Source organism: Carcharodon carcharias, chromosome 2, assembly GCF_017639515.1.
Source record: "Carcharodon carcharias isolate sCarCar2 chromosome 2, sCarCar2.pri, whole genome shotgun sequence".
Classification (NCBI taxonomy): domain Eukaryota; kingdom Metazoa; phylum Chordata; class Chondrichthyes; order Lamniformes; family Lamnidae; genus Carcharodon; species Carcharodon carcharias.
The window spans coordinates 67,828,165-67,855,676 of NC_054468.1; the positions used below are offsets into that span (position 1 = coordinate 67,828,165).

Below are 27,512 nucleotides of genomic sequence, written 5' to 3' on the forward strand. Positions count from 1 at the left end.
ATTCATATTTTAATTGCTACACCTTTTCTTAGTTATAATTATAAATGGATGATTATTTCACTGTCCCTCCATGCTCATGTCCAACACTGATATCTTCTCCTTATGACTGAAACACTTTTGAACATTGTCAATATTAAAGGTGCTACATAAATGCAGCTAGTGACAGTTATAGCTAAATTACCAATATAACACATACTCAGAACACAGTTAAAAGTTAAAATAAGTTATTTGTGGAATGGATAGAATTGTTTTTTATTTGTTCATGAAATGTAGGGGTCACAGGCAAGACCAGCATGTATTGCTTATCCTGAATAGAGAAGGTGATGGTATTGTCACTGAACTAGTGACCCATATACCCAGGGTTTGTATCCCACAACGGCAGATGGTGAAATTTGAGTTCAATAAAAAGTCTAGAATTAAAAGTTTAATGATGACCATGAAACCATTGTTGATTATTGTAAAAACCCATCTGGTTCACTAATGTGCTTTAGATGCATGAACCACTTTTTAAGAGTAGGTGCATCCAGAGGGCTGCAGGGTAGGGACCTCCAGGATTGTAACACAATAATAATGAAGGAACAACAATATATTTCCAAGTCAAGATGGTGTATGACTTGGAGGGGAATCTGGAAGTGGTGCTGTCCCCATGCATCTGCAGCCCTTGTTCTTTTATGTGCTAGAGGTTGTGGGTTTGGAAGCTGCTGTTGAAGAAGCCTTGGCAAGTTGCTACAGTGCATCTTGTAGATGGTACACAGTGCAGCCACAATGTGCCAGTGGTGGAGATAATGAATATTTAAGGTCACCAATAATTTGTTCATTTTCATGTTTGAGAAAGATTGTCATAATTCATTTGTAGTCATGACACTCAAAACCTCTTGCTGACATGTGAAAAAATTGTTCTAGTGGTGCTAATGTTGCAATATCATACATGTACCACAAGTTAGTAATATGCATTTTTATGTTCCAATGGAAGATTAATCTATTCATCAAATTTGAATCCACCAATCGGCAGACAGTCTATTTGAAAATATTGACTATTTTTGGATGTAGTTAATTACTTTTCAAAACAAATGTCATTGGCTTTTAATTAGAAATTGACATAAAATGTTAGTTTAAAAGTTCTCTTTTCCTAATGTAAAGATATTCCTGAGCCAATGCCTCCAGGAAAGACTTAAATAGGAAATCTGTTATAAAGCAATCCTAGCTGTTCTGAGTAGTACATTGAAGCAGCAGTATGTAGCACTGAAGAGTAATGAAATGTGGATTCATTCCTACAGTTCTTCAACTCAATCATATTACAGTTGGAAAGCTGAAAGTGGAGACCAAGAGAGGGAAATCAAGAATATGCATCATCCAGGCCTCCTTTGCACAAGTAAATGGTTGTTTCATTGCACCTTCGCCCTGAGAATAGATCACCCATACATATCCTTGGCTAGCAATTGGGCATATCCAGGAGACTAGGAAAGCAACTGAACTGAAAAATGATTGTATATACTATTTATAGTTGTTCGATCGTACAGAGCTTGAATATTTCTGGAAGAAAAGAGACATACTATTGAAGCTTTTTGTTTTGCAAGATTAACCAACAGTAAAGGGAAACAACAATTTATGCTGCATGAGAAGAGAGTTCTGGTTGGCTGGCAAGTGGAGTCTGATTGGTAGAGGCATTGCCATGGACAATGTAGCAGTGAATAGTTAACTGTTAACTGCCAAGCTTTTGTTTCAAATTCAAAACAGGCAGGTTAGCCCCGATAAGTCAAGACATTGTCAGGAGGAATAAACCAGGGAATGGCAGTCCCCAAGCTTTTATTTAGTTGGAAAATGCGTAATGCATAGACATGGTCTCTGTCTGCAAAGGACTGGGCCCTGTGTGAGAATATGTGTGGCTTCTAGCTTACACATGCTAATAGCCACATATATTCACAAACAGGCCCATGCCTTGTGCAGACAGAACGAGCATGTCCATGCATTACACCTTTTGCACCTAAACAAAAGCTTGAGGGACAGACATTCCCTAGTTCATTCCCCATGGCAATGCCTTGACCAAAGTCAACCTGTCTCTGAATTTGAAACAAAAACTTGGCAATTAGCAGTTAACCCTTGTCTGCTACGCTGTCCATGGCAATGCTTCTACCAATCAGAGTCCACTTGTGAACCAATCAGCACTCTCTTCTCATGCAGAATAAATTGTTGTTTCCCTTTAATATTGGTTTATCTGTCCTGATGAGTGCAAGACAAATAGCTACAACAGTATGTCTTTTTCAGCAATTCTAAAGACTATTTAAATAGGAAGTTGAGTCTTGAGTGTTTGCAGGAAATTTATTTCCATTAGGTCTTCATCAACACATTAAATGCATCTCAGACCCCATATGAATTCACAGAAAAACTCTATCCACTTACAGTCCTCAGAGTAGTTCAAGTAATTGATACAGCAAAGGTACTATTACTGTTGCATTGAAGCCAATGGATGAATATGTTGCAAATTTATATGGTACTTCAATCTCCAATCTTTTCCTAGCTTCCATATCATGTCCTGCAATATCAAACCAAGCATACAGTACTTTGAGGGAAAGAGTTTTGACAACTTGCCGAGTGGCAACAAGAACAAGAATTCCAATGAGAAAGCGTGCAATGGCCAATGATACAACTTCCAGGGTTATAGAAGGTATTTCAAATGGGAGCGATCCTGTAGGCTCATACGTTCGACCATACTGATAGTTCATCCAAAAGCCAACTGTACATCCTGATGCAACACCCAGGATGATGGTGGTGTCCCCTCTGGTTGGGCTGTAATGATCTAATGCTGGATAGGTATAACTCATGAAAAAGGGCATAACTATTGCAACGATGGGGGTTAGAGGGCTGGTTAACTGAAAATTGTCGAGAATGTTCCAGAAAGGATATGTAAGAGCCATAAGCACTGCTGTAATGAGGACTCCACAGATCACATCCTGAAAATTGATATTGACAAACAGAGTTAGAATACGTTGACAGTAAAATTTTTATTAAAGTTACTTCAGCAGTATATTTTTGAAAGACCCAATAAAAAATTAACACTTTTGAGTTGCTGGGTACAGACAGTACTTGCCCCCGCCCAGCCAGTGACCCTCACCTTGCGACCCCTGAACTCACCTGTGGCCTGGGTCCCTTGCTGATCTTGGACTGCTGGTGGGTACACTATTGCTCATCCAGTGGCAATGAGGAGCTGTCAGCTTCTGATAGGCTGGCAGCTCTTGGGGCAGGATTCTCACTGCTGGTGTCCTTGATCCTGGGGAAGGCCTACTGTGCTGCTGACCACTAAACTGGTGGACCTACCCCAAAGGAGGTGACATGGGGCTCTCGGTGGCTCTCCAGCCGGCAGGATTAACATCCATCGCCTGGATTAAATTCCTCCCAATATGTGCACATTCTGGCAATGTTAATGGGTAAGCACTCAGGACTGGGAATCTTAGGTAACTTTTCCCCCATCTAGGCTAGGGACACTGAGGTCAATTGTTTTTCAATCTGAGATCAACTAATTCAGCACAGATTGGGAATCAAACCTCTCTGACCAGTCTCTATGGCTTAGTGCTAACTATACTAAGCACTATCTTTTGCTCATTAGATTGCTGGGTAGCTGAAATCTGTTTTTGGACACAACAATATATCTGATTCAGAATGCCCTTTAATAGGCAATATGATAAAAATGATTTAAGATTACATACGTTACATAGAATGTAGAGCACAGAAATAGGGCAAAGCAAAAACAGAATTACCTGGAAAAACTCAGCAGGTCTAGCAGCATCAGCAGAGAAGAAAAGAGTTGATGTTTCGAGTCCTCATGACCCTTCAACAGAACCTGTTCTGTTGAAGGGTCATGAGGCCTCAAAATGTCAACTCTTTTCTTCTCCGCCGATGCTGCCAGACCTGCTGAGTTTTTCCAGGTAATTCTGTTTTTGTTTTGGATTTCTAGCATCCGCAGTTTTTTGTTTTTATCTCTCAGAAATAGGCTAGTCAAGCCAGTCCGTGCTGCTGTTTATGTTTCACTCAAACCTCCTTCCATCTTTCCTTGCTTAAATCTGTCATTGTAACCCCCTATTATCTTCTCCCTTGTATGCTTGTCTAGCTTCCCCATAAATTCATCCATATAATTCACTTCAACTGTAGTAGGGTTTCCACATGCTGTTTCACACTGTTTCACATTCTCACCACTGTTTGGGTAAAATAGTTCTTTTTGAATTCCTTTTCGGATTTACTGATGTCTACCTTATATTGATAGAGTCTAGTTGTTCTTTTATCCACAAGGGGAAGCATTCTTTTTGTGCCCACTCTATTAAAATTTCCCATAATTTTAAAGGTCTCTATTAAGTCATCCCTCAACCTTCTCACTTCAAGAGAAAAGAGACCCAACCTATCAATCCTTTACTGGTGTATTGATAACAGAATGTGCCCAGAGTTAAAAAGGTACTCTTTCAAGTATAATTACTGTACTAGTTGAATAATTAATTAACTTGTTTCAAATTATTTTTAGCCTTTGACATACAGTATCATCTTTTAGTCTTCTGTGCTTCTGTTTGTTATATTTCAGCAAGAGGGAGTTAGTTTAGTGCTAAAGGGAATTTATCTCTTACCAGCACAGTGTGCATTCCTGTGTAGAGCCTGCTGAGTGAGACCAGAGCAGACAGCACCGTGGAAGCCAATAGTCCAAATGCAACTGAATACTGTAAATCAGGCAAATCAAATCACTATTAATGGAATACATTAATTATTCAGAACAGCAACTTTCACCTAGTGGACTGATTAAATTAAAAGGAAATTAAATTAAAATGTATATAAAATGTAATATTAAAATGTATTTATACTTATAAAATATGGTCTCCCAGTTTTATAGTAGTATATTTTATTATTAATTATATGCTAGGACCAATGTATTAAAAAGAAAGTCCCACTATGGTATTAAATTGCTGCAAAAAATACAAGCTTAAGGACAAATGAATAAATTTGTAACACAAATGCCTGATAAACAAATGAATATATAAGATATATGCTTTTAACTGACTGGAGAAGGAACAGGAACATGATTGCTGCAGTTACATTGACAGACATTTGATGAATTGAGGAAAAAAAAAATGATCCATGTAGTTAACTGAAGCTTTTTGACTGCCATCACTAGGGTAAAGGTCATGGGGCTGTACCTTCTGGTCAGCGAGTGGGGGCGGGTGCGGGGTCTACTCGCTGATGCGTAAAATGATGCGGGGTGACGTTGGGCATAAGTCATTCAGACTTTCAGTTAAACGGGCGTTCATCCAAGTCGGCTGCGGCCCGTCGACTTGTCAACGGCCTATAGAGGCCATTAACAAAGTAGTTGGAAGTCATTAATGGACCTACCCGTCCAACTTTAAGGTTGACGGGCAGGCCGGGAGCCTTGGCGGGCTTCTGAAAAAAGCATGAAACCTCATCCATGGGCTGAATGAAGTTTCATGAGGATTTATAAATCTCACAATATTTTAAAATAAAAGTTATGGGCATGTCCCAACTCATGTGACAGTGCCACATGAGGGGACACGGCAGGGAATTTTTTTTCTCAGCTTTATTTGAAGATTAAAATGTGAGCCGATCTCCCTGAGGCAGCACTTTGCCTCAGGGAGATCTGTGTGCTCTTCCACGCGCAGGTGCGATAAAGCGCACTTGCAGCTCAGGGAACCTCCCCCTCCCACCCGCAGAGCGAGCGCATAGCGCTTCCTTAATTGACCCCTCCATGTAAAATGGCGGTGTGCCCCTGACAAGAGGAAGCCTGCCTGCTCACTCCGACATTCCCTCCCCTCCGAGGGGGGGAAATGCTGCCCATGGATACAATGGGCAATATTTTCCCCCTGTTGGGGGGGACATGCAGGAGTGAGCACAGGTGGGCGTGAGGGTTCCCGATCAATGCCACCGGTCAGAGGTGCGCCACTATTTTACATGGGTGGACCAATTAAGGCCTGCCCAGCCTGACATCCGGCAGGAAGCGCTATGCGCACGAAAGAGGGCACAGATCACCCTGAGGCAAAGCGCTGCCTCAGGGAGATCGGCTCATACTTGAAACTTTAAATAGAGGAAGAAAAATTTCGCTGCCATGTCGCCTCATGTGGATGAGGTTTCATCTGAGCCCACCAACATTAATATTGGACGGGCAGGTCCATTAATGATTTCAATTAGCTTTTTAATGGTCTTTATAGGCCATTGACAGGTCGGCGGGTGCGCAGCTGAGTCAGCTGCGCACCTGCCGACTTGAGAATGTAAATGACATGGGGTGACATCAGGACGCAGACCCGACATCACCCCGTGTCATTTTAAGGGCCCTGCCCCCACTCGCCAAACAGAAGATTCTGCCCTATCGTTTTGTGAATAGCGGAAGTAGGCACTGTGCTGTAGATTAGCAAGGATCAGGCATGCAACTACATACAATTCTGTGTTCACTTTTATAAGTATGGGAGACAGTTTTTGCAAAAGGTTGCTCAATAAGTGAGTGAAGCTTTGTGAGTCACCCCGCCACACTTCCTGGTAGCCAGTTCAAGAACACCCCAGGTAACAGCTTGGGAACTTCATCCAGAGAGAACATAAATGGGAGAAAAATATTCATACAATTCTTGTGGTCTCTGGAGTGCTGCATAGGAACTATTTTTATTCTGAGACCCAGTATGAGATTACCAATAAATTCCCACACATGCCACTGCTTCTCCTGACAAACTGGCAAGTTGTTTCTTTTGTTTTACTTTCTTAGTCAGAGAAACCTTAAATTTTGGTGCAAATATAATTAGCACAGATAATAAATAACTTATGAAGAGTATCTAATATGAGTTAAACTCATTGCTATACAAGCTTGGCACTCTGCTGCCATCAGATACGAAGCAAGTAAATAACCATTTGGCACATTCATGTGGTTAAACAAAATAAAGTTGATAAATCAACTGCTTATCTGTTTCTTAAGGACTGACAAAGATATGAAGTACAAATTTATTGGACCAGGCTCACATAGATTGACTTGTGCTTTAAAGTGAATAAAGAAAATCTTGAATGGTTCCTTCATAAATTTAAAGTTTTGTTTTATGTGACCTTTCAATGGTCTTATGCTGATGGAGACATTATGATATTATTGCTATTTATTCCTGCAGTATTTATTCAGTAGACACTATTAATAAGAATAATCTATAGGAGTTTATCATTCATTTTGATCCTTTGTAAATATTCACTAAATCATTGCAATGCAATTAAAAGGTAACATAACTAAAATGACATTTGTTATGTTTAATGTATTCATTTTCTGCCTGCAAGTTGCAGTAAAGCAATATACTTAATTCTAATGCACTCAGTAAATTCTCAATTTACCATTCTTTAATAAGAACTGCTTTAAGGGTATCATTCCAAGTTACGGTATGATCACGACATTTTGACATCACCAAGTAAACACTGCTACAAAGCGCCCTTACTGCAGAGTCTGATGCGGATGTGATAAAAATGAATGACCTTAGAATGTGCAAGTCATTGTTTAAGCCAGATGCCAACTTTCACAAATATCTGTTTGTCGTAACTGTCACTCAAAAGACAAAATGTAATCAATTTTACTTGACTCAGAAAAATTGTTCATAATTGCAGTTTCATTTAGAAACAATTTGATGCTGAATTTTGGGGATATATGTTATATATAGTACAACTCAAATACCATTTTGAAACACATTTTAAATAATATTGATTTATTCAATTTACAATGTCTTTGTTAGTTATTTATTAAATATAAAAGACATGCACTTCACAGCCAATGAAGTACTTTTGAAGTGTAGTCACTGTTCATGATGTAGGAAATACAGAAGCCAAGGTCCCACAAATAGCGATGCAATGATGACTAAATATTTTGTTTTTGTGATTGAGCGATGAATATTGGTCAGGACATTGGGGAGAAATCTTCAGCGCTTCTTCAAATTAGTATCATGGAATCTTTTATGTCCATTGAAGAGAACATATGGGAGCTCAGTTTAGCACCTCATCTGAAGACAGCACCCCTGACAATCCAGCACTCCCTCAGTGCTGCACTAGAGTGTCAGCCTTGATATCTGTGCTCAAATCTGGGAGTGGGACTTAAACCCAGAATCTTGTGATTCAGGCTCAGTAAACAGTTATACTTTAAAATGTATATTTAATTCCAAAATACAATGGAGTTGGGGGTCCAGAGGATAGTTACTCAGCATTTCTTCCTGGATGCAAGGCTTGTGTGGTTGCCATTGCCATGGAGATGGGCTTTGCGAGGGGAGTAGACCATAGAAGGCCACTGTATTATCAGATCATATGTATTTTTTCCGAAGATATCCCAGAGCCTTACAGGCAGGTCAGTCTGCAAAAATTCCGAGAAAGAGTAGCGAGATAGAGGCAGCCAGTCTCTATTGTTCACCACACAGAATACAGGCGGAAGCTCATGCTTGGATTGAAGAAACCAAGTTCGCAAGGATTTAAACAAGTCTGAAAGATTTGCCTTGCTTTAGCTAGAGTGAGGAATCTACAAGGTAACCCTCTCCATTAAAATCAGTTCAAGGATTAGAAGTTATCTGGCTGGAAAAGGAAGAAGGAAGCAAGCTAGCGGGAGCCAAGAATATCTTTAGACTGGTTCCTGGAGAATGAAGTGTCTATCTTTGGGACACAGCAACTGATCAATGACTGCAACTGTGGTATAATTTAGTTACAAACTGTCTGTGCAAAGTCGAATTAGATTTAGTTTAGTAAGCAATGCCCTATATATCTAATTCAACCACTTATTACTACCATCATGTAACAATTTGCTTTTGCAAAAAAAAACATTTTTCTTCAGATAGCTTTTTATTGAAAAAAGAACTAGACGGAACAAAATGAATCTGGAATTATAATTAATTAGCTTTTACTTCTTCTTTAACATAAAAGAATTAAATTCCGCCCATAACCCTTTACATTATTGTTAATCAGAAATCTATCAATCTCTACCTTAAACATACTCAATGATTGAGCTTCCACAGCCCTCTGGGGTAGAGAATTCCAAAGATTCACAGGAAATTTCTCCTCATCTTGGTCCTAAGAGGCTTCCTCCCTATTTTGAAATTATGTCCCCCAGTTCTAGACTCCAAAACCAGGGGAAACATCTTACCAGCATGTATCCTGTCTATTCCTTTAAGTATGTTGTAAGTTTCAATGAGATCACCTCTCATTCTTCGAAACTCTAGAAAATACAGCCCCACTTTGCCCAATCTCCTCTTCATAAGACAGTTCCATTATCCCTGGAACAAGTCTGGTGAACCTTCATTGCACTCCTTCTCTGGCAATAATATCCATTTTGAGTAAGGGGAACAAAACTGCACACTGTACTCCATGTACGGTCTAACCAAGCTTCTATACAATTGAATCAAATCCTCTAGCGATAAAGGCTAACATTTCCTTAGCCTTCTTAATAGCTTGCTGCACGTGCATGTTAGCTTTCAGTGACTTATTGACAAGGACACCCAGGTCCCTTTGTACATCTACACTTTCTAATCTCTTATCATTAAGAAGTGCTCTGCACATCTGTTCCTTCTACCAAAGTGGATAACCTCACATTTTTCCACATTATGTTCCAAGTGCCATGTTCTTGTCCACTCACTAAGTCTGTCCAAATCCTCCTGTAGCTGTTTTATATCTTCCTCACAACGCACATTCCCACCTACCTTTGTATCATCTGCAAACTTGGAATTATTACATTTGGTCCCCACATCCAAATCATTGATATATATTGTGAACAGCTAGGGGCCAAGTACTGATCCTTGTGGTACCCACGAGTCACAGCCTTCCAATGTGAGAATGACCCGTTTATTCCTACTTTCTGTTTTCTGTCTGTTAGCCGATCCTTAATCCATGCCAGTATATTGCTACATATACCCTGAAGATCGTTATAGTGGTGTAATCATTCCCAAAGCTAATCTGCAGACTTCTGTGTGGGTGGTTTCAGAAAGAGTTTCAGAAAGGATAGAGAAAGATCCAGAATCATAACAGCTGGCTGTCCCCTTGGCTGGTGATATGAGGCATGGTTGACATTTTCTCCTTTTGCGTTTTCCAATCCACAAACTCTCACTCATTAAAGTAGAGACCAATAACTTTTAAAAAGCTATTTAAATTTCCAGTAACTGACTGGAAATATCACTCAACCAGATTTCAAGTTTGAAGACGTGTACTGTAACAAACAAAACTCCAAACAATAAAGACTAAACACTATTTTTGTAGGCAACTTAAATTCTAGACAACAGAAAGGTTTCCCCCATATAACTTTTAAAATAACCAAAAATCCCCAGCCATGATTATAATTAACTCTACCCCTTAAGTGAATATTCATCCTCCAGGAACCAGTCCAAAGATATTCTCAGCTCCCAATGGCTTGCTTCCTTTTTCTTTTTCTAGCCGGATAACTTCTAACCTCTGAACTGATTTTCATGGTGAGGGTTTCCCTAGAGACTCTTCCCTCTAGTCAAAGCTAGATGTATGTTCCTACCTCGTTTAAATCCTCACAAAACTGGGAGTGAATTTTCCCTATGACAGGTGGGTTGTTCAGGAGTGGGCATGGGAGGGCCAATTAAGGCCTGGCCAGCGTAACGCACGGCCGTTAATGCTCAGTGCTACCTGTGTGGGTGGGGGGAGGAGGGAGAGCCTCCTTTGATATATGTGCTCCTGTGTGATCTCCCTGAGGCACGGAGCTGACAGTGTCACATGTGCTGGGACATGTTTGTGAAGTTAATTTAAAAAAAAAATTAATTATTTTATAAAACCTTCTGGAAACCTCATCCTGCCCATGGATGAGGTTTCCTGAAGAACACGAAGGCTGCTTGGGCTCGTCTACTGCTCGCCAACCTTAAGGTTGGAAGGTCAGAGTTGTTAATAAGATTAATTACTTTTTTAAATGTCCTTAATAGGCCAATGACAGTTTTGCAGCCACCTCTGGCGCGCACCCGAACGAGACTTCGAAATGACGCATGATGACATTGGGACGCACACCTGATGTCACCTCGCATCATTTTATGCATTGGCATGTCAGAGCTGCCCCTGCACACCATTGGCAATTTTCTGCCCTTGGTCTCTTCAATCTGAGCATGAGCTTCCACCTGTATTCTGCGTGGTGAATAATAGAGACTGGCTGCCTCTATCTCTCTGTTCTCTTTTTAATTTTTAAAGACAGATGTGTCTGTAAGGCTCTGGGATATCTTAAGGAAAAATCATGTAAACTGATATTACAATGGCTTTCTACGGACTGTTCCCCTCTTAAAGCTCATACCCATTGTTATGTGAATACATAGGCCTTGTATTCAGGTAGAAATGCTGAGTAACTATCCTCTGGAGACCCACCTTCTTTCTGTATCTGAATTAAATAGACAGGTTAAGGTATAACTGTTTACTAACCTGACATTCCAAACAGCTCCCTGTGAGACTTGGAGATTAACAGTCTATCCGCCATCAGCACATCTGCTTGGTCATTGTTTACTGTGTGAATATCTCACGCCTTCTACTCAATGAGACAACCTGTCTCCTCCCCTACCCTTTTACCAAGTCACCCAAGCTTGTTGTCGAGCAGAATTCAGAACAGGTCACATGACCCCATCATTCTTCCATTTTTCTCTAAATTGAAGAGACGCCCCAAAACATAACAATCTTACTAATTCTTGTTTGTCACAAATGGGTGAAAAACTTATGTGCTGGCGAGTATAGAATGTGAAAGCAACCTCAATAAGGAGCAATACAGAAGGTTCTGTCACAATATTTATAAGGGAGATAAGACAAGTTGGAAAAAAACAAGTGAAAATTGTTCCTTTATACTAGAAATACATATTTAAGTGAATGAATCAAGGCATGGATATTATTGCAACAGAAATAGAAAATGTGAATATAGATTTAAATTTTCAGTCGGGAGTGTGCTGTTTCATGCATGTGTGTGAAAGAGCGCAGAAATCTTCCTGAGGCACAGAGGTGCCTCAGGGAGATTATTTTTAAGCTTCTAAAGTTTAAGAAAGGAGAAAGAATTTTTTAGACCATGTCCCCTCATGTGAAACTGTCACATGAGCTGGGACATGTATTAAGTTTATTAAAAAATTTTCCAAGATTTCAAAAACATTCATGAAACCTCATCCTGCCCATGGATGAGGTTCCATGAAAAATACAAATGCCACCTCGGCTCTTCTCCTGCCTGCCAACCTTAAGCTTGGGCGGGTAGCTTTCTCAATAGGGTTAATTAATGGTCTTAACAAGCCTTTGACAGTTCAGCGGGTGTGCAGCCAAATTGGCTGCATGCCTGGTGAACTGAAAATCTAAATGAAGCGCAGTGACTTTGGGACACACACCCGATGTCACCCTGCGTCGTTTTACGCCTCGGCAAGTGGGCCCCGCCCCCGCTCGCTGAGCCGAAAATTCTCCCCTATATGTTTCAATCAAGTTGTCTCTTACTCTTCTAAAGTCCTGCAGATACAAGCATAGCCTGTCCAACCACCCATTCCAGGCTTTAGTCTGGTAAACCTTCTCTGAACTGCTTCTTATGTATTTACATCCTTCTTTAAATAAGGAAACCAATATTGTACACAGTACTCCAGATGTGGTCTCACTAGTGCTCTACATAACTGAAGCACAACCTCCCTACTTTTGTATTCAATTCTCCTCACAATGAATGATTACATTCTATTAGCTTTCCTAATTATTTACTGTACCTGCATACTAGCCTTTTGTGATTCATGCACTAGGACACCCAGATCCTCTGCATCTCAGAGCTCTGCAATCTCTCATCATTCAAATAATGTTTCTATTTTATTCTTCCTGCCAAAATGGACAATTTCATGTTTTCCCACATTATATTCCATTTGCCAGATCTTTGCTTACCCACTTAACCTATCTGTATCTTTTTGTAGCCGCCTTACTTTCACAACTTACTTTCCTACCTATCTTTGTGTCATCAGCAAACTTGGCAACCATTCCATCCATCCCTTCATCCAAGTCATTTATATAAATTGTAAACAGTTGAGGCCCCAGCACTGATCCCTGTGACACGCCACTCGTTACATCTTGCCAACCTGAAAAAGGCCCATTTATGCCTATTTTATGCTTCTTGTTAGCCAGCCAATATTCTATCCATGCCAATATGATAAGTATTAACAACTAGCGGAGGGACCCCTTTTAATGAAGAATGAAACCTTCAATTGACCTTAAAGCTGCATGTTACTATATGTCACTTGTGGTTTTATATTTGTGAGATCCTTTCAGGAATAGAATGTACAGTTCCTACCTTGTATCTGTACATTGTCGCAATTAGAAATGTAAAGGAGATTGCGGTTGCTGCCATAGCATGGGTTGATGGCATACCATACTCTGCATCAACTCTTGTTTCCAACTTTACAACTGGCGGGGATAATGGACGAGGCCATTTAATGATGTCTTTGGAAGCCTGCCCCAAGTACATAACGATCTGTAAAAACAAATACAAAAATATAAGAGTCAGCTGTTCTCGAAGGTGCATTGTAAAATTTCATTCTTTTTTGCATGTTTCTTTCTGCTTTGTTGCTTCATGTTAGTACTTGTTAATGTTTAAGTATGTAGAACTATTTAATAAAAACATTTGAAAGAAAGAACTTTAATTTATATAATGCCTTTACAACCTCAGGACATTAGAAATAGGAGTTGGAGTAGGCATACAGCCCCTTGAGCCTGCTTTATCACTCAGTAAGATCACGGCTAATCTTCAACCTCAACTCCACTTTCCCATCTAATCCCCAAATCCCTTAATTCCCTTAGATTTCAAAAATCTATCAATCTGAGCTTTGAATATACTCAAAGACTTAGCATCCACAGTATTCTGGGGATAGGGGAGTTTCCAAAGAGTCACAACCACCTGAGTGAAGAATTTTCCCTTCATCTCAGTTCTAAAGGCTGACCTTCTATCCTGAAACTATGCCTCCTAGTTCTGCACACTCCAGCCAAAGGAAATATCCTCTCAACATCTACCCTGTTAAGCCCTTTCAGAATCTTACACAATCATAGAATCGTGGACAGGTTACAGTACAGAAGGAGGCCATTTGGCCCATCCTGTCTGTGCTGGCCTTCTGAAGGAGCAATTCACCTAGTACCTTTGCCCTGCCCTTTCCCCATTGTCCTGCACTTTGTTTTTCCTTTCCAATTCCCTTTTGAAAGCTTCAGTTGACTCTGCCTCCACCATGCCTCATGGAATGTGCATTCCAGATATGCACATATACACCAAGGATCCTCTGCTTTTGCACCCACTTTAGAATTGTGCCCTTAATTTTATTTTGTTTCTCCTTCCTACCAAAATGAATCACTTCACACTGCTCTGCATTACATTTCAGTTGTCAATTGTCCATCCATTCCACCAACCCATCTATGTCCTTTTGAAGTTTTACACCATCCTCCTCATAGTTCATACTTCCAAGTTTCATATCATTAACAAATTTTGAAATTGTAGCCTGTATCCCAAGGTCTAGTTAATACATATCAAGAAGAGCAAGGGTCCTAACTTCAGCCACTGGGGAACTCCACTATAAGCCTTCCTCTAGTTCAAAAAACAAGCGTTCACCACCACACTTTGTTTCCTGTAACTCAGCCGATTTAATATCCATGTCATAACTGTCACTTTTTTTCCATGAATTCTAGCTTTGCTCACAAGTCTGTGGTATGGCACTTCACCAAATGCTTTTTGGTAGTCCCTACACACCACACCTGGCATATATTTCAATGAGATCACTGTAGGAAGTATAGACTCATTCTATTTAATCTCTCCTCATAGGACAACCCTTTCCTCCTCAGACATCCCAAAGCACTTTGTGTCCAATAAAGTACTTTTGAAGGATTGACACTGTTGTAATGTAGAAAACGTAGCAGCCAGTTTGCAAAGAAGGCCCCATAAGCAGCAATGTGATGATGTATGTATAATTTATTTTAGTGATGTTGGCTGAGGGATAGATATTTGCCAGGACACTTCACTATTTGTATGAGTTACTCTGGTGTCTGAGCGGTAAAATAAGGCCCACTATAGGATTGCAGCTTAAAGACCAATAAGATTCCATATTCAATCAAAAAATTTGGCTGGAATGGGTTAGGGACACTATAGTTAGCCTCAATACTCTGGGCTAAACCATTGGAAAGAGCATGGGCAGGGTATTGCCATCGGTGAGTGGGGGCGGGCATGACATGCCAATGCGTAAAATGACACGCGGTGACATTGGGTGTGCGCGCTGATGTCACCACGCGTCATTTTGATATTTCGTTCGGCGGGCGCGCGCTGGAGGCGGCTGTGCACACACCGAACTGTCAACGGCCTACTAAGGCCATTAAAAAAGTAATTAAACCTGTTTAGAACACAGCTTGTCCAACCTTAAGGTTGGCGGGCAGGCGAAGAGCCCAAGTGGCCTTCGTGTTTTTCAGGAAACCTCATCCATGGGCGGGATGAGGTTTCCTGAAGCTTTTATGAAATAATCAAATAAAATTTCCAAACATCACAAACATGTCCCAGTTCATGTGATACTGTCACATGAGGGGACATGTTTAAATAAATTTTCACTTTATTTATTAAAAAACTTTCTACTCCATCCAATCTCCCTGTGGCAGCTCCATGTCTCAGGGATTGCTGTGCTCTTTTGTGTGCAGGCCCCGCCTCTCCCTCCTCCCGCCGGCTGCACAGGTAGTGCTGAGCACTACTGGCCACGCGTTATGCTGAGCGGGCCCATGTAAAATGGCGGTGTGCAGCTGATCGTGGGCAGCTATTGGCTCCGCCCCCAGCCCGCCTGCTCCCATCCAGCCCGCCCGCCATAGGAAAAATTCTCCCCCATGGAATTCATCTGGGATGCTTTCCATAATTGAATAGTCTGTTCAGAACCTTCAGGGACTGAAGTTTGACAAATCCCTAAGACCTGAAAGTCTGTACCCAAAGGTTCTAAAAATGATAGCTACAGATATAGTGGATGTACTGGATATGATTTTCCATAATTCCCTGGGTTCTGGAACAGGCCCAGCAGATCGTAAGTTAGCAAATGTAACACTACTATTTAAGAAAGGAGGGAGAGAGAAAACAGTGAACCAAAGGCCAGTTAGTCAAACATCAGTCATCAGGAAATGCTGGAGTCTACCATTAAGAAGTATTTATAATGCACTTAGAAAATCACAGTATGACAGACAAAGTCAACATGGTTCACGAAAGGGAAATCATGTTTGACAAACCTATTAGGTTTTTTGAGGATGTAACTAGTAGAGTAGATAAAGGGAAAACAGTAGACGTAGTATACTTGGATTTCCGAAAGGCATTTAATAAGGTGTCAAATAAAAGATTAATATGGAAGGTAAGAACTCATGGGCCTGAATTTTTCAGGTGACGGATGGGCTTGGTGGGAATGGGCGGGTGTGGTCGCGCAAACGATTGCCGCCTGCGATCGGCTCTGCGCTATTTTACGCGGGCAAGCCAATTAAGGTCTGCCCAGTGTGAAACACGACTTGTAGCGCTTAGCGTTACCTGTGCAGGCGGTGGGGGGAGGAGGGAGAGTCAGGGTCAGGGCCATGGAGATTGAATTGATGTTGAAATACTTAAATAAATGGTTTAAAATTTTATTTTCACATATCCCCTCATGTGACTGTGTCAATTGAGATGGGGCATGTTTTTATATTTAGAAAATTTAAAAAATTTATTTAATAAAAGCTTAGGAAACCTCATCTGCTCATGTCAGAGGTTTCCTAAAAAACGCGAAGGCCGCTTGGCCTTTTTGCCTTCCCGCCAACCTTACCATTAGATGGGCAGTGGGGACAATCACAGCAGTTACTTTCTTAATTGCTTTAATAGGCCGTTTACATATCAATGGGTGCGCAGCCGACTCCAGCGCAAGCCCACTGAATGAAATATCGCAGGACTGTGCAACGGCATCGGGACGCAAACCCAACGTCACAGCGCATCAGTGTGTCAGGCTCGCTCCTGCATGCCAAATGAAAAATCCTGTCCATGGAGCTGGGGGCACTATGTTAGCATGGATAGAGGCCTGGTTAACCAAGGGAGCAAAGAATAGGGATAAATGGGTGTTTTCAAATTTGCAAGCTGTGACCAGCACTTGGGAGAGAAATCATGGGCCCTGTTTCTTCTTCTGCTTCCAGGCCCCTTAACCCCTCCGTTTAACCCGCCCCCTCACATCCTTTTTGAGTGCCCAAAATTGGGAACCATAGCCACAGTGGGGTCAAATTGACGGGCGGAAGCGAAGAATCCAGTAGCAGGCACCAAGTCGGAAAACCGCTGGCATTAAAACAGTTTGCAATTCTCCCAATGACAGGTTAACGGGCGGGTCGGTTGTCCTGCCGAATAGTGGCGTGAGCGCCATTGCATTCATTAACATCTCATGAATGCTCATTAAAACAGCTGCTCGCCGGAATCTTGTCACGCCTTCCAATCTTTGTCACACCGTGGAAAATTACATCGGCCTAAACCCATTTGAAAAGGGGTGCTGTGCACAAGTTGGACCTCAGTTCACTCCTAACTTCGAGGTAAGCATAAAATACATAGCTTACCTGCCATAGTGCTGCACCGGTCTTGTTGTGATGAATGCCACACTGCTGGGACTGTAGGTCTGCTCCTGCTCTTTGCCTACATTGTCCCGAAGCTCAGGTTTCAGTGTGATACACTGTACAACTACGGCTTTATCAGACAATTACACACAACCAAGTCATTCACATTAGGCAATCAGCTCTGCTCCTTTGAACCTGACCCTATGCAGCACCTGGACAGCAAGATCCAAAAGTCTCGAATCTCAAGCACCACGAACAAACAACCCATGTTCAAATGAGAATATCTTGAACTAACAGTGAGATGTTCTATTGATGCATGATTTATGGTTTCATTCCAAGTTTAAATAGGGCAAAAAATTCCAGTGAATTAGCACCAACCAATTCGCCTGCAATAATGTGCTATTTCTATTCACGCAGAAAAGTTACACTTTGCATTAAGTGATAAGTATTTTTTCATTTTAAATCGAAGCTAACCACACTTACACATGCCCAGCATGGAGCATGTAATCGAAGATCAAAGTATTGCAGATGCTAGAAATCTGGAATATAAACAGGAAATACTGGAAATACTCAGCAGGCCAGGAAGCATCTGTGGAGAGAGAAACAGTCAGCACTTCAGGGCCATGATCTACACTAGTTCTGATGAAATGTTAGTGACCCAGTTTCTGTCTGCACAGAGGCTGCCAGACATTCTGACATTTCCAACACTTTCCATTTCTATTGATGCAAAAATAACCCCTTTTTGCCAGCCCTCCAAAAAGCAATCTGACTCTTGTGAGCCTCTTGTTCCCCATCAGCAAGAAACCCAGAACAGCTGTCTGAGATCTGGTTTAGCTTAACATTAAACATGAATTTAAAAAAATAAGTTATGGTATGGAGAAAACATAAACAACTTGCTGAGCAAAACAAAATGTCAAAGCAATAAACTGATCAGTTAAAGAAAAGACCAATTAATAAAAATGACCATTAAAAAGTGCCAAGCAGCAGAGCTAACTAATAAAGCCTTTTTTGCCTTTTCGCAAATGCAGAACGAGAGAGAGTCAGATGAGGCCTCAAGCCCTGGGGCAGAATCTTCTGTCCGGCGTGCAGGAAAGGGCCCCGCGTGCCAGCGCGTAAAATGACACACGGTGACGTTGAGCATGCGCCTCGACATCACCACACATCATTCTGATCTTTAGTTCGGTGGGCGCACACCGGAGTCGGCTGCGCAGCCGCCAAACTGTCAAAGACCTTTGCATTTTTCATGAAACCTCATCCACGGGCAGGATGAGGTTTCTAGAAGAATTTATTAATGAAATAACATTTTTTACAAAAATTCATAAACATCTTTGTGACATTGTCACAGGAGGGGACTTGTCTGAATATTTTTTTTTTCTTTTTTTCAATGTTTCATAAAGAAACTAATCTCCCTGAGGCAGCTCCGAGCCTCAGGGAGATTTCTGCACTCTTTTGTGCGCATAAGTGAAAGACCGCAGGCCCCGACTCTCCCTCCTCCCCCCCACAGATCGCTTCTGGGTGTGCGTCATGCTGGGCGGGCCTTAATTGGCCCAACTACGTAAAATGGCGGCACGCAGCCGATTGCGGGCAGCGATCAGCTCCGCACCCGCACACTCCCAACCGGCCAGCCCAACGGGGAGAAAATTACCCCCCTGGTCACCAGGAAAAGGGGAGGGGATGGGGTTGAGCTTAGGAGTTGGGTTTAATTAACAGCAATCTGGTGTTTGCCTCTGCTGGTGCACACTCGAAGCTTGTCTCGATGGAATGAAAATGGGGGTTGGAACGGAAGGAGGAGTGTGTGTGTGTGTGTGTGTGTGTGTGTGTGTGTGTGACCCAGGCTCAGGGTTCTCTCTCTCACTCGCACACTCGCTTACTCGCATGCACGCATACGTTCGCGCACGTATGCACACGCACCCATACGCTCGCGCACGCGCACACACACTTGCTCGCGTGCACGCTCACCCCCCGCGCGTGTGCCCATCCCCCCCGCTCGCACACTCACCCAGTCGCCCGCACACACTCACCCAGTCGCCCGCACACACTCACCCAGTCGCCCGCACACAAAGGCACTCACCCGCACACAAAGGCACTCACCCGCACACAAAGGCACTCACTCACCCTCACTCATTCACACACTTACTCATTGACTTTCACAGTCACTCCCTCACTCATTACTTGCCCCGGGCATGGGAAGTTTGGCAATTTTATCACTGAGGAGGAGATCAGGACGGCTGTGAGGGTGGCAAGACATGCTTCCTCTCCATTCTCTCTAACACTCCAGCAGCCCTGGGCCACTCTAATGCTGCAAGTGCCACTCCTCATGGCCTCCCTGGTCTGCTCCACCATCTTGATGTGAGGGTGAATCCTGTAGTCCTTTAGTGGGCCAGTGCCTTTGCAGGAGGGCAAGAGTGTGGCCAAGGGCAGACTCTGTCATGCAGAATGCACCCTGGCTGTCAAAATAAACGACTGCACAGACTCAGGCTCTCACTCCAGGACAGTCAAATCTCGAGTGCTGGAACTTTGACATGGAACACCATGCGCTTGTGTGTGCGCATTGAGGCATGAGGCAGCCACTTGAGATGGAGACGGGTGGTGCTGCTGGTAAAGGCAAAGGAAAAAATGACAATTTGAGCCCAGGCACCCCAAATGCACTGTGCCCTTTGTTTTGCACCTTGTGTACCACCTCTCCATGGCCTTTGCTGTGACTGGTGCAGTGCCACAAGGATTAGTGCTGGGCCCTCAGCTATTTGCACTCTAGGCAAAGAGACAAAGCATAATTTATCTAAGTTTGATGATGATACAAAGCTAGGTGGGAATGCAAGCTGTGAGGAAGACTCAGAGAGGCTGCAAAGAGAAATAGACAGGTTAAATGAGTGGGCAAAAAGCTGGCAGATGGTGTTTAATTGGGGGAGGAGTGAGATTATTCACTTTGGTTGAAAGAATAGAAAAGCAGGATATTTTTAAAAGGTGCATAACTTGGAAATTTTGATGTTCAGAAAGACTTGGGTGTGCTTGTACCTGGAACATTGGGAGATAGCAGGCAGGAACAGCAAGCAGTTAGGGAGGCAAGTGCCATGTTGGCTTTTATTGTGAGGGGATCTGATTATAAGAATAAAGAAACCTTGCTAAAATTATGCAAGGCTTTGGTGAGACCACAGCTGGATTACTGTAGGCAGCTTTGATCTCTATAGTTAAGGAAGGATATACTTGCATTGGAAAGTACAGCGAAGATTCACTAGATTGGTCTCTGGGATGACTGAGTTGTTCTAGGAAGATAGACTGAGTTAATTGAGTCAATATTTTCTGGAGTTTTGAAAAATGAGAGGTGATCTCATTGAAACATGCAAGATTCTGACGGGGCTTGACAGGGTAGACACTGAGAAGTTTTTTCCACTGGCCGGGGACCTAGAACCTGGGAGCACAATCTCATGATAATGGAGATGAGGGATCATTTAGGACTGAGATGAGGAGGAATTTCTTCACCTAAAAGATTGTGAATCTTTGGAGTTCTCTACTCCAAATGCTCAAACATAGAATATATTTAAGGTTGAGATTTTTGGTCTCTCAGGGAATCGAAGAATATGGCGACCAGTTTGGAAGATCAGCCACAATTGCATTGAATGTGGTGGAGGCTTGATGGGCCACATGGTCTGCTCCTGTTCTTTTTATGTTCTTAATATCACAATCTAGTCTCACATCTGAATAATTGTCACTTGTGTTCAGTAGCAAAAGATTCAGCACATCACAAGATGAATCAGCATTTTAAAGAAGTAGAGGAGAGAAAATAGGAAAATGTATTTTTCATATCTAAGCAACTTCCCTATTCACCAGGTTACACAAAATGACAAAATATTTTGGAAAACTGAATTAAATAAATGTTCAATTTAAACATAAAATACACAAAATGATTTTGGATTTTCAAAAATGCTCAGTTGTGCAGAAGTGATTCAGTACAAATGGCTGTAGCAGGTCATCAATGCAAATGCATTTGTCCCTTAGTTCATAGAAAGTAGTGGACAATGAGAGATGCATTCGCAGTGATAACTACTTTTCAAACCTGCAAATGCATTGCCTCTCTTTCCCACTCATCTGTAGATTCCATTTCACTGAGGGAACACACACTGCAATTGTTCTCCCTACCCCACCAGACTGTTGTTTGCTGTTATTCCTGCAGGATTTTTCCCCCTCATTTGCAACTTCCGTTCTGAATTATTTGTGCAAATTTTATTTAGAGGTGTTGAAGTTTGCAATGCCAAATGATTGTCGAAAAAATATTTTTCCTAATGTATGAGCAGAAGCTAAAATTACAAGTTTCTTGTTTCAAAGGTATTTAAGACTTCACTGTAAATAATCTTAGGAAGGGGGACTCAAAACATTGACCCCTGTTCCTCCCACCCAAGTTCACACTACTCAGGGAGCCACTTAAAAAGCCAGAACTGGGAGATAAACTTATGTCAACAGCACATGCATATTCCTCAAATTGACCTCATCTGAAATAGCATGTCTTTACAATGGACTATATGACAGTGAAAATGTTTTACCTGGTGGATCTCAAAATTGGCTACATTATATCAGGAAAGACTCTTCAGCATCAATTTGAATTTTACACACAAGAAACATGAAAAAAAGCCACAATCATGTTGTTTCCTTGCTAATCACACACCATTTAAATATGTTACTTCAAGATTTCCAAAACTTGGGTTGTATGAGGCATCAAGGCATTTACAAAACAACAACAGCAACTTATACTTATATGGCACCTTTAACATAATGAAATGCCCCAAGGTGTTTCACAGGAGTGTTATAAAACAAAGTATGATACTGAGCCAGATAAGGAGATATGAGGTCAGATGATCAAATGATTGGTTATAGAGGTAGGTTTTAAGGAGCCTCTCAAAGGAGGAAAGCAAGGTAGAGAGGAAAAGAGTTATGGGGAGGGAATTCCAGTCCTTGGGGCCTAGGCCCCAAGAAGAGCAGGCGAAAAGAGGACCCAGGGACAGTAAACAGCATCTAGAAGAGCTGTCCAGCCCAATCCACTCTGTGGCTCCAGAGCAGAGCAGCTGGGTTCTGAGAAAAATCAAAGGGTAACATCACAGGAAAGTGATTGGTTAGTGAATATTTGCTTGTTCATCTTCAAAGCTCGTGCAATTTATTAGTAATTGTAAAAGTTCCATTAGTTGTTGTAAGGTTTACTAGGAGTTTATTGGGAGGAGCAGTGTTTATTAATTATAACTTAAGAAAAATAAATAAATGAACATATAATGAAGATGGCAGGGCAGGTGATATGTTGTGACTGCAGAATGTGCGTATTCCTAGTCACCGGGGTGATCCAGGGTAAACATGTATGCAGTAAGTGTCTATGGCTTGAGAAGCTTCGGCTTAGAGTCATTGAGCTGGAAGCCGAGCAGTGGGCACTGCAATACATCAGGGAGGGGAAAGTTACCTGGATACTTTGTACCAGGAGGCGGTCACACCCCTTTGGATAGGCCCTTCTGATTTGGTCCATGGTCAGGGACAGAAGGGTGCGATTGTGAGTGAGGCAGGTATGGGACCCAGAAGGTAGAAGTGGAGGAGACTCAACCTTTGCAACTGTCCAACAGGCTAGAGGCTCTTGCAACCTCTATCAATGAAAGTGGGGCCTGCAGTGTGAATGAGCAAACTGACCATGACACCATGGTACAGGAAGCCATTTAAGCAGGGGGAGTTACTAGGACTGTACTAGTAGTAGAAGGTAATATAGTCAGGGGGATAGACAAAGTTCTCTGCAGCAGAAAGCAGGAGTCCAGAGGGCTGTGTTGCCTACCCGGTGCCAGGGTTTGGGACAACTGCTCCTGGCTGGAGAGAAACTTGCAGCGGGAGGGGGAGGATCCAGAGATCATGGTTCACATAAGTACCAGGGGCATAGGTAAAACCAGAAAAGAGGATCTGCTGAGGGAGTATGAATAGCAAGGGGCTAAATAAAATGTAGAACCTCAAAGGTAATAACCTCTCAATTACGAGCAAATTGGCACAGGGCAAAACAGGTTAGAGTTAAATTCATGGTTCAAAAATTGGTGTGGGAGAAATGAATTCCAGTTCATGGGGCACTGGCACCAGTACTGCCAGTGGGAGTTGTACCGTTGTGACTGTCTTCACTTCAACCATGCTAGGAGGAGTGGTCTGGTAAGTCATCTAACTAGGGCAGTAGAGAGGGCGTTAAACTAACTAATGGAGCAAGGGATGATGTTTGGGAAGATGTGATAAATTACTAGAGAAGACAGGCAAGAGAGCAAGGTAGGAAAAAGGGAAATGATGATCAGAGCATGACAGGAAGGAACAGAGTGTACAAACCTAAGAGTGTACCAGCAAATAAGGGTAGAGTTTACAAAATTAGTAATAAGACAGAACTAAAGACTCTGTAGCTGAATTCATGCAGCATTTGTAACAAAACAGATATATTGACAGAGCAAATAGAAATGAATATGTACGATCTGATAGCCATTACAGAGACATGGCTGCAGGATGACAAAGACTGGGACCTGAATAGTCAAAGGTACATGACATTTAGGAAGCTAGGAAAAGGTGGAGAGGTAGCTCTGTTAATTAAGGATGACATTGGTACAAAAGAGAGAGATGACTTTAGCTCTGGAGATCAAGATGTAGAATCAGTTTGGGTAGAGATGAGAAATAATAAAGGGAAGAAGTCACTTGTGGGAGTGGCTTATAGGCCCTTAACAATAACCACACTGTAGGATTGGGCATACAGGAAGAAATAATGGGGGCTTGTGAGAAATGTATGGTAATAATCATGGGTGATTTTAGTCCACATAGATTGAATGAAGCAGATTGGCAAAGGTAGCATGGATGATGAATTCATAGCGCTGAATTTTTCCGTTGGCAAGAAGGGGGCGGCGCGACCAGCTGAGGCCATTGACAGGATAATTAAAACAATTAAAGGACCAGCCCATCCAACCTTAAGGCAGGCTTCTGAAAAAACATGAAACCTCATCCACTGGCGGGATGAGGTTTCATGTCAGTTTTAAAAAATTTACTAAAGTTTTTGTGCACTTTATTAACATGTCCCATCTGGTGTGACATTGTCACATGAGGGGGACATGTTAATGATTTTTTTATTTTTCTATTTTTAAACTTTAAAAACCTTGCAGTGATCTCCCTGAGGCAGCACTTAGCCTCAGGGAGATGTGTGCTCTTCTGTGTGCATGCGCAAAAGAGCGCACTCTCACATTTGGGGAATCCCCACCCGCACAGGAAGCACATAGCACTTCCCAGCAGATGTCACGCTGGGCAGGCCTTAATTGGCCCACCCACGCAAAATGGCGGCAGGGCCCATTTCGGCGGCAGCGATCAGTTGCCCGCCCGCCACCAAGTCGGTCGGGCCCGCCCACCCGTCAAGGGCAAAATTCAGCCTATAGTGTTTTTGGAACAATTTCTTAGAACAGTACTTTCTAGCACCAACCAGAGAGCAGATACTAGATCTGGTAATGTGCAATGAGGCATAATTAAATTAATGACCTCATAGTGAAGGTGCCCCCAAGTAGCTGTGATCAGAATAAGACTGGAATTCACGTTCAGTTTGAGAGAGAGAGGAGTAGATCTAAGTCTAGTGTTTTGAACTTAAATAAAGGCAGTTATGAGGGCATGAAGACAGAGCTGCCAAAGTGAGCTGGAAAATTAGGTTAAGAGATGGGTCACTATAGATGCAGTGGCAAACATTTAAGGAGATATTTCAGAAAAGATACATTCCAGTGAGAAAGAAAGACTCTAAGGGAAGGACGCACCATCCGTGACTAACTAAGGAAGTTAAAGATAGTATCAAATTGACAGAAAAAACATATAATTTTCCAAAGATGAGTGGCAGGTTAGAAGATTGGACAGAATATAAAGAACAGTAAAGAACAGCTAAAAGATTAATATGGAGGGGAAAATTAGAGTACAAGAGAAAACTAGCTTTAAATATAAAAACAGATGACAAGAGATTCTACAGGTATTTGAAGAGGAAAAGAGTATGAAAAGTGAGCATTGCTCCTCTAGAGAGTGTGTCTGGGGAATTAATAATGGAAAGTAAGGAAACGGCGGATAAATTGAACAGATATTTTCATCTGTCTTCACTATAGAGGATACAAATAACATCCCAGAAGTAATTGTGAATCAGGAGGTGGAAGGAACTTAAAACAATTACAATCACCAGAGAAAGGGCACTAAAGGAATTATTAGAACTAAAAACTGACAAGTCCCCAGGTTCTGATAGACTTCATCCCAGAGCCTTAAAAGAAGTGGCTGCTGAGATAATAGATGTGTTGGTTTTGATTTCCCAAAATTCCCTAGAGTCTGAAAGGGTCCCATCAGATTGGAAAATAGCAAATGTGACTCCTCTATTCAAGAAGGGAGGGAGACAGAAAGGAGGAAACTACAAGCCAATCGGCTTAATATGTCATGGGAAATTGCTGGAATCTATTATTAAGGAGGTTATAGAGGGGCACTTAGTAAACCTCAGTGCAATCAAGCAGAGTCAACATGGCTGTGTGAATGGGTGGTTGGAGGATATTACAGACGTAGGGAGAGACAAGACCATGGAGGGATTTGAAAACAAGGATAATATTTTTAAAATCAAGATGTTGCTGGACCAGCAGCCAATGTAGATCAGTGAAAACAGGGGTGATAGGGGAACAGGACTTGCTGTGAATTAAGGCATGGGCAGCTGAGTTTTGGATGATCTCAAGTTTACAGAGGGCTGACTGTAAAGTGTGTTGGAATAGTCAAGTCCAGAGGTAACAAAGACATGAGCATAAAAAGTGGAACAAACACAGTTCACCACTCAACCTGAATTGAAATATCAACGTAAGAAGGAAAATGATACCAAACAGTGCGATAGGTCGGGACTTTCCAGCCCCACCCGCCACTGGGATCTTCCAGTGCTGCTGAAAGTCAATAGACTTTTGGCTAGCCCGCCACATCCCCCATGGCGGGTCGTGACATGGCAGGGCCGGAAAATCCTGGCCATAGATTCCATTTATGAAATACAGTCCCAGGATTTGCACACGTGGTAGCGAGTAGGAAAAGAAAAAGAATGTTTTACCCATTGGCCACAGCGCTGACTCTTCACGCCTTATCCTGCGAATCCTGCCTCATTAATTATGCATTCTTGTGAAACATGCCATCACCTCGCCGCTTCATCACGCCGGGTGCCATATTTAAAGTACAACCGTGCGCACACCTCTATGCTTCAAGACTAGGACTGCTGCATGGAAGACATGATCCCAAGAGGCAAGAAGACTGCAGCTGCCCGGTTTAATGGACCGATACCTGGGATGACGGGTTATCTTAAGAGGAAAGGTTGGACAGGCTGAACCTGTACCCATTGGAGTTTAGAAGAATGAGATGTGATCTTATTGAAACCTATAAGATCCTGAGGGGACATGACAACATGGATGCTGAGGGGTTGTTTCCCCTTGTGGGAGAGACTAGAGCTGGTTTAAAAATAAGGGGTCTCAATTTAAGACAGAGATGAGAAGAAATTTTTTCTCAGAGGCGGTGAGCCTTCAGAACTCTCTTCCTAGAGAGCAGTGGATGGAGGGTCGTTGAATACTAATTTTAAGGCAGAAGTAGATAGTGCCTTTTGGATGCAGTTGACACCCAATGTGATGTCCTCTACCCCTGCTCTGGGCGAAAACCAGCAAGCAAGGTCATCAATCCAGCCTGGGGGGCAGTGGCAATGGTGGTCGGCTCCAATGCCCTAAAAAGAGGACAGCCACCCAGTGCCACTACAGGATGAATGGTTTCCATCTGTTCTGCCAGGATAAGTCACTCTTCTCATCACTCTCATCTCACACACTCACAAACCCATCACACATTCACAGGGACCCCACAGGCTAAAGGGACAACACCACTAACTCTCACACATATTCTCACATCTCCATCAGGCTCATATCCTTTCAAGCTCGTATCCTCATCCTGTCCATGACTCCGCTCACCACACAAATGTT

The 27,512-nt window shown here is 42.2% G+C and overlaps 1 protein-coding gene across 5 annotated transcripts in view; it reads right to left on the minus strand.

Annotated features, from left to right (window-relative positions):
* Window positions 1-2,300: 2,300 nt before the first annotated feature.
* Window positions 2,301-27,512, minus strand: part of sgpp2 (sphingosine-1-phosphate phosphatase 2) — a 59,688-nt gene continuing 34,476 nt past the window's right edge. For 4 of the 5 annotated variants that reach the window (XM_041181110.1, XM_041181106.1, XM_041181094.1 and 1 more), the window contains 3 exons: window positions 13,268-13,447; window positions 4,611-4,700; window positions 2,301-2,951 (listed from right to left, as the gene is read on the minus strand). In XM_041181110.1, the coding sequence (XP_041037044.1) occupies window positions 2,406-2,951; window positions 4,611-4,700; window positions 13,268-13,447 (816 nt within the window). In that variant the 3' untranslated portion in view covers window positions 2,301-2,405. The remainder of the gene's footprint in view (window positions 2,952-4,610; window positions 4,701-13,267; window positions 13,448-27,512) is intronic. The other variant, XM_041181096.1, reaches the window with a different exon arrangement.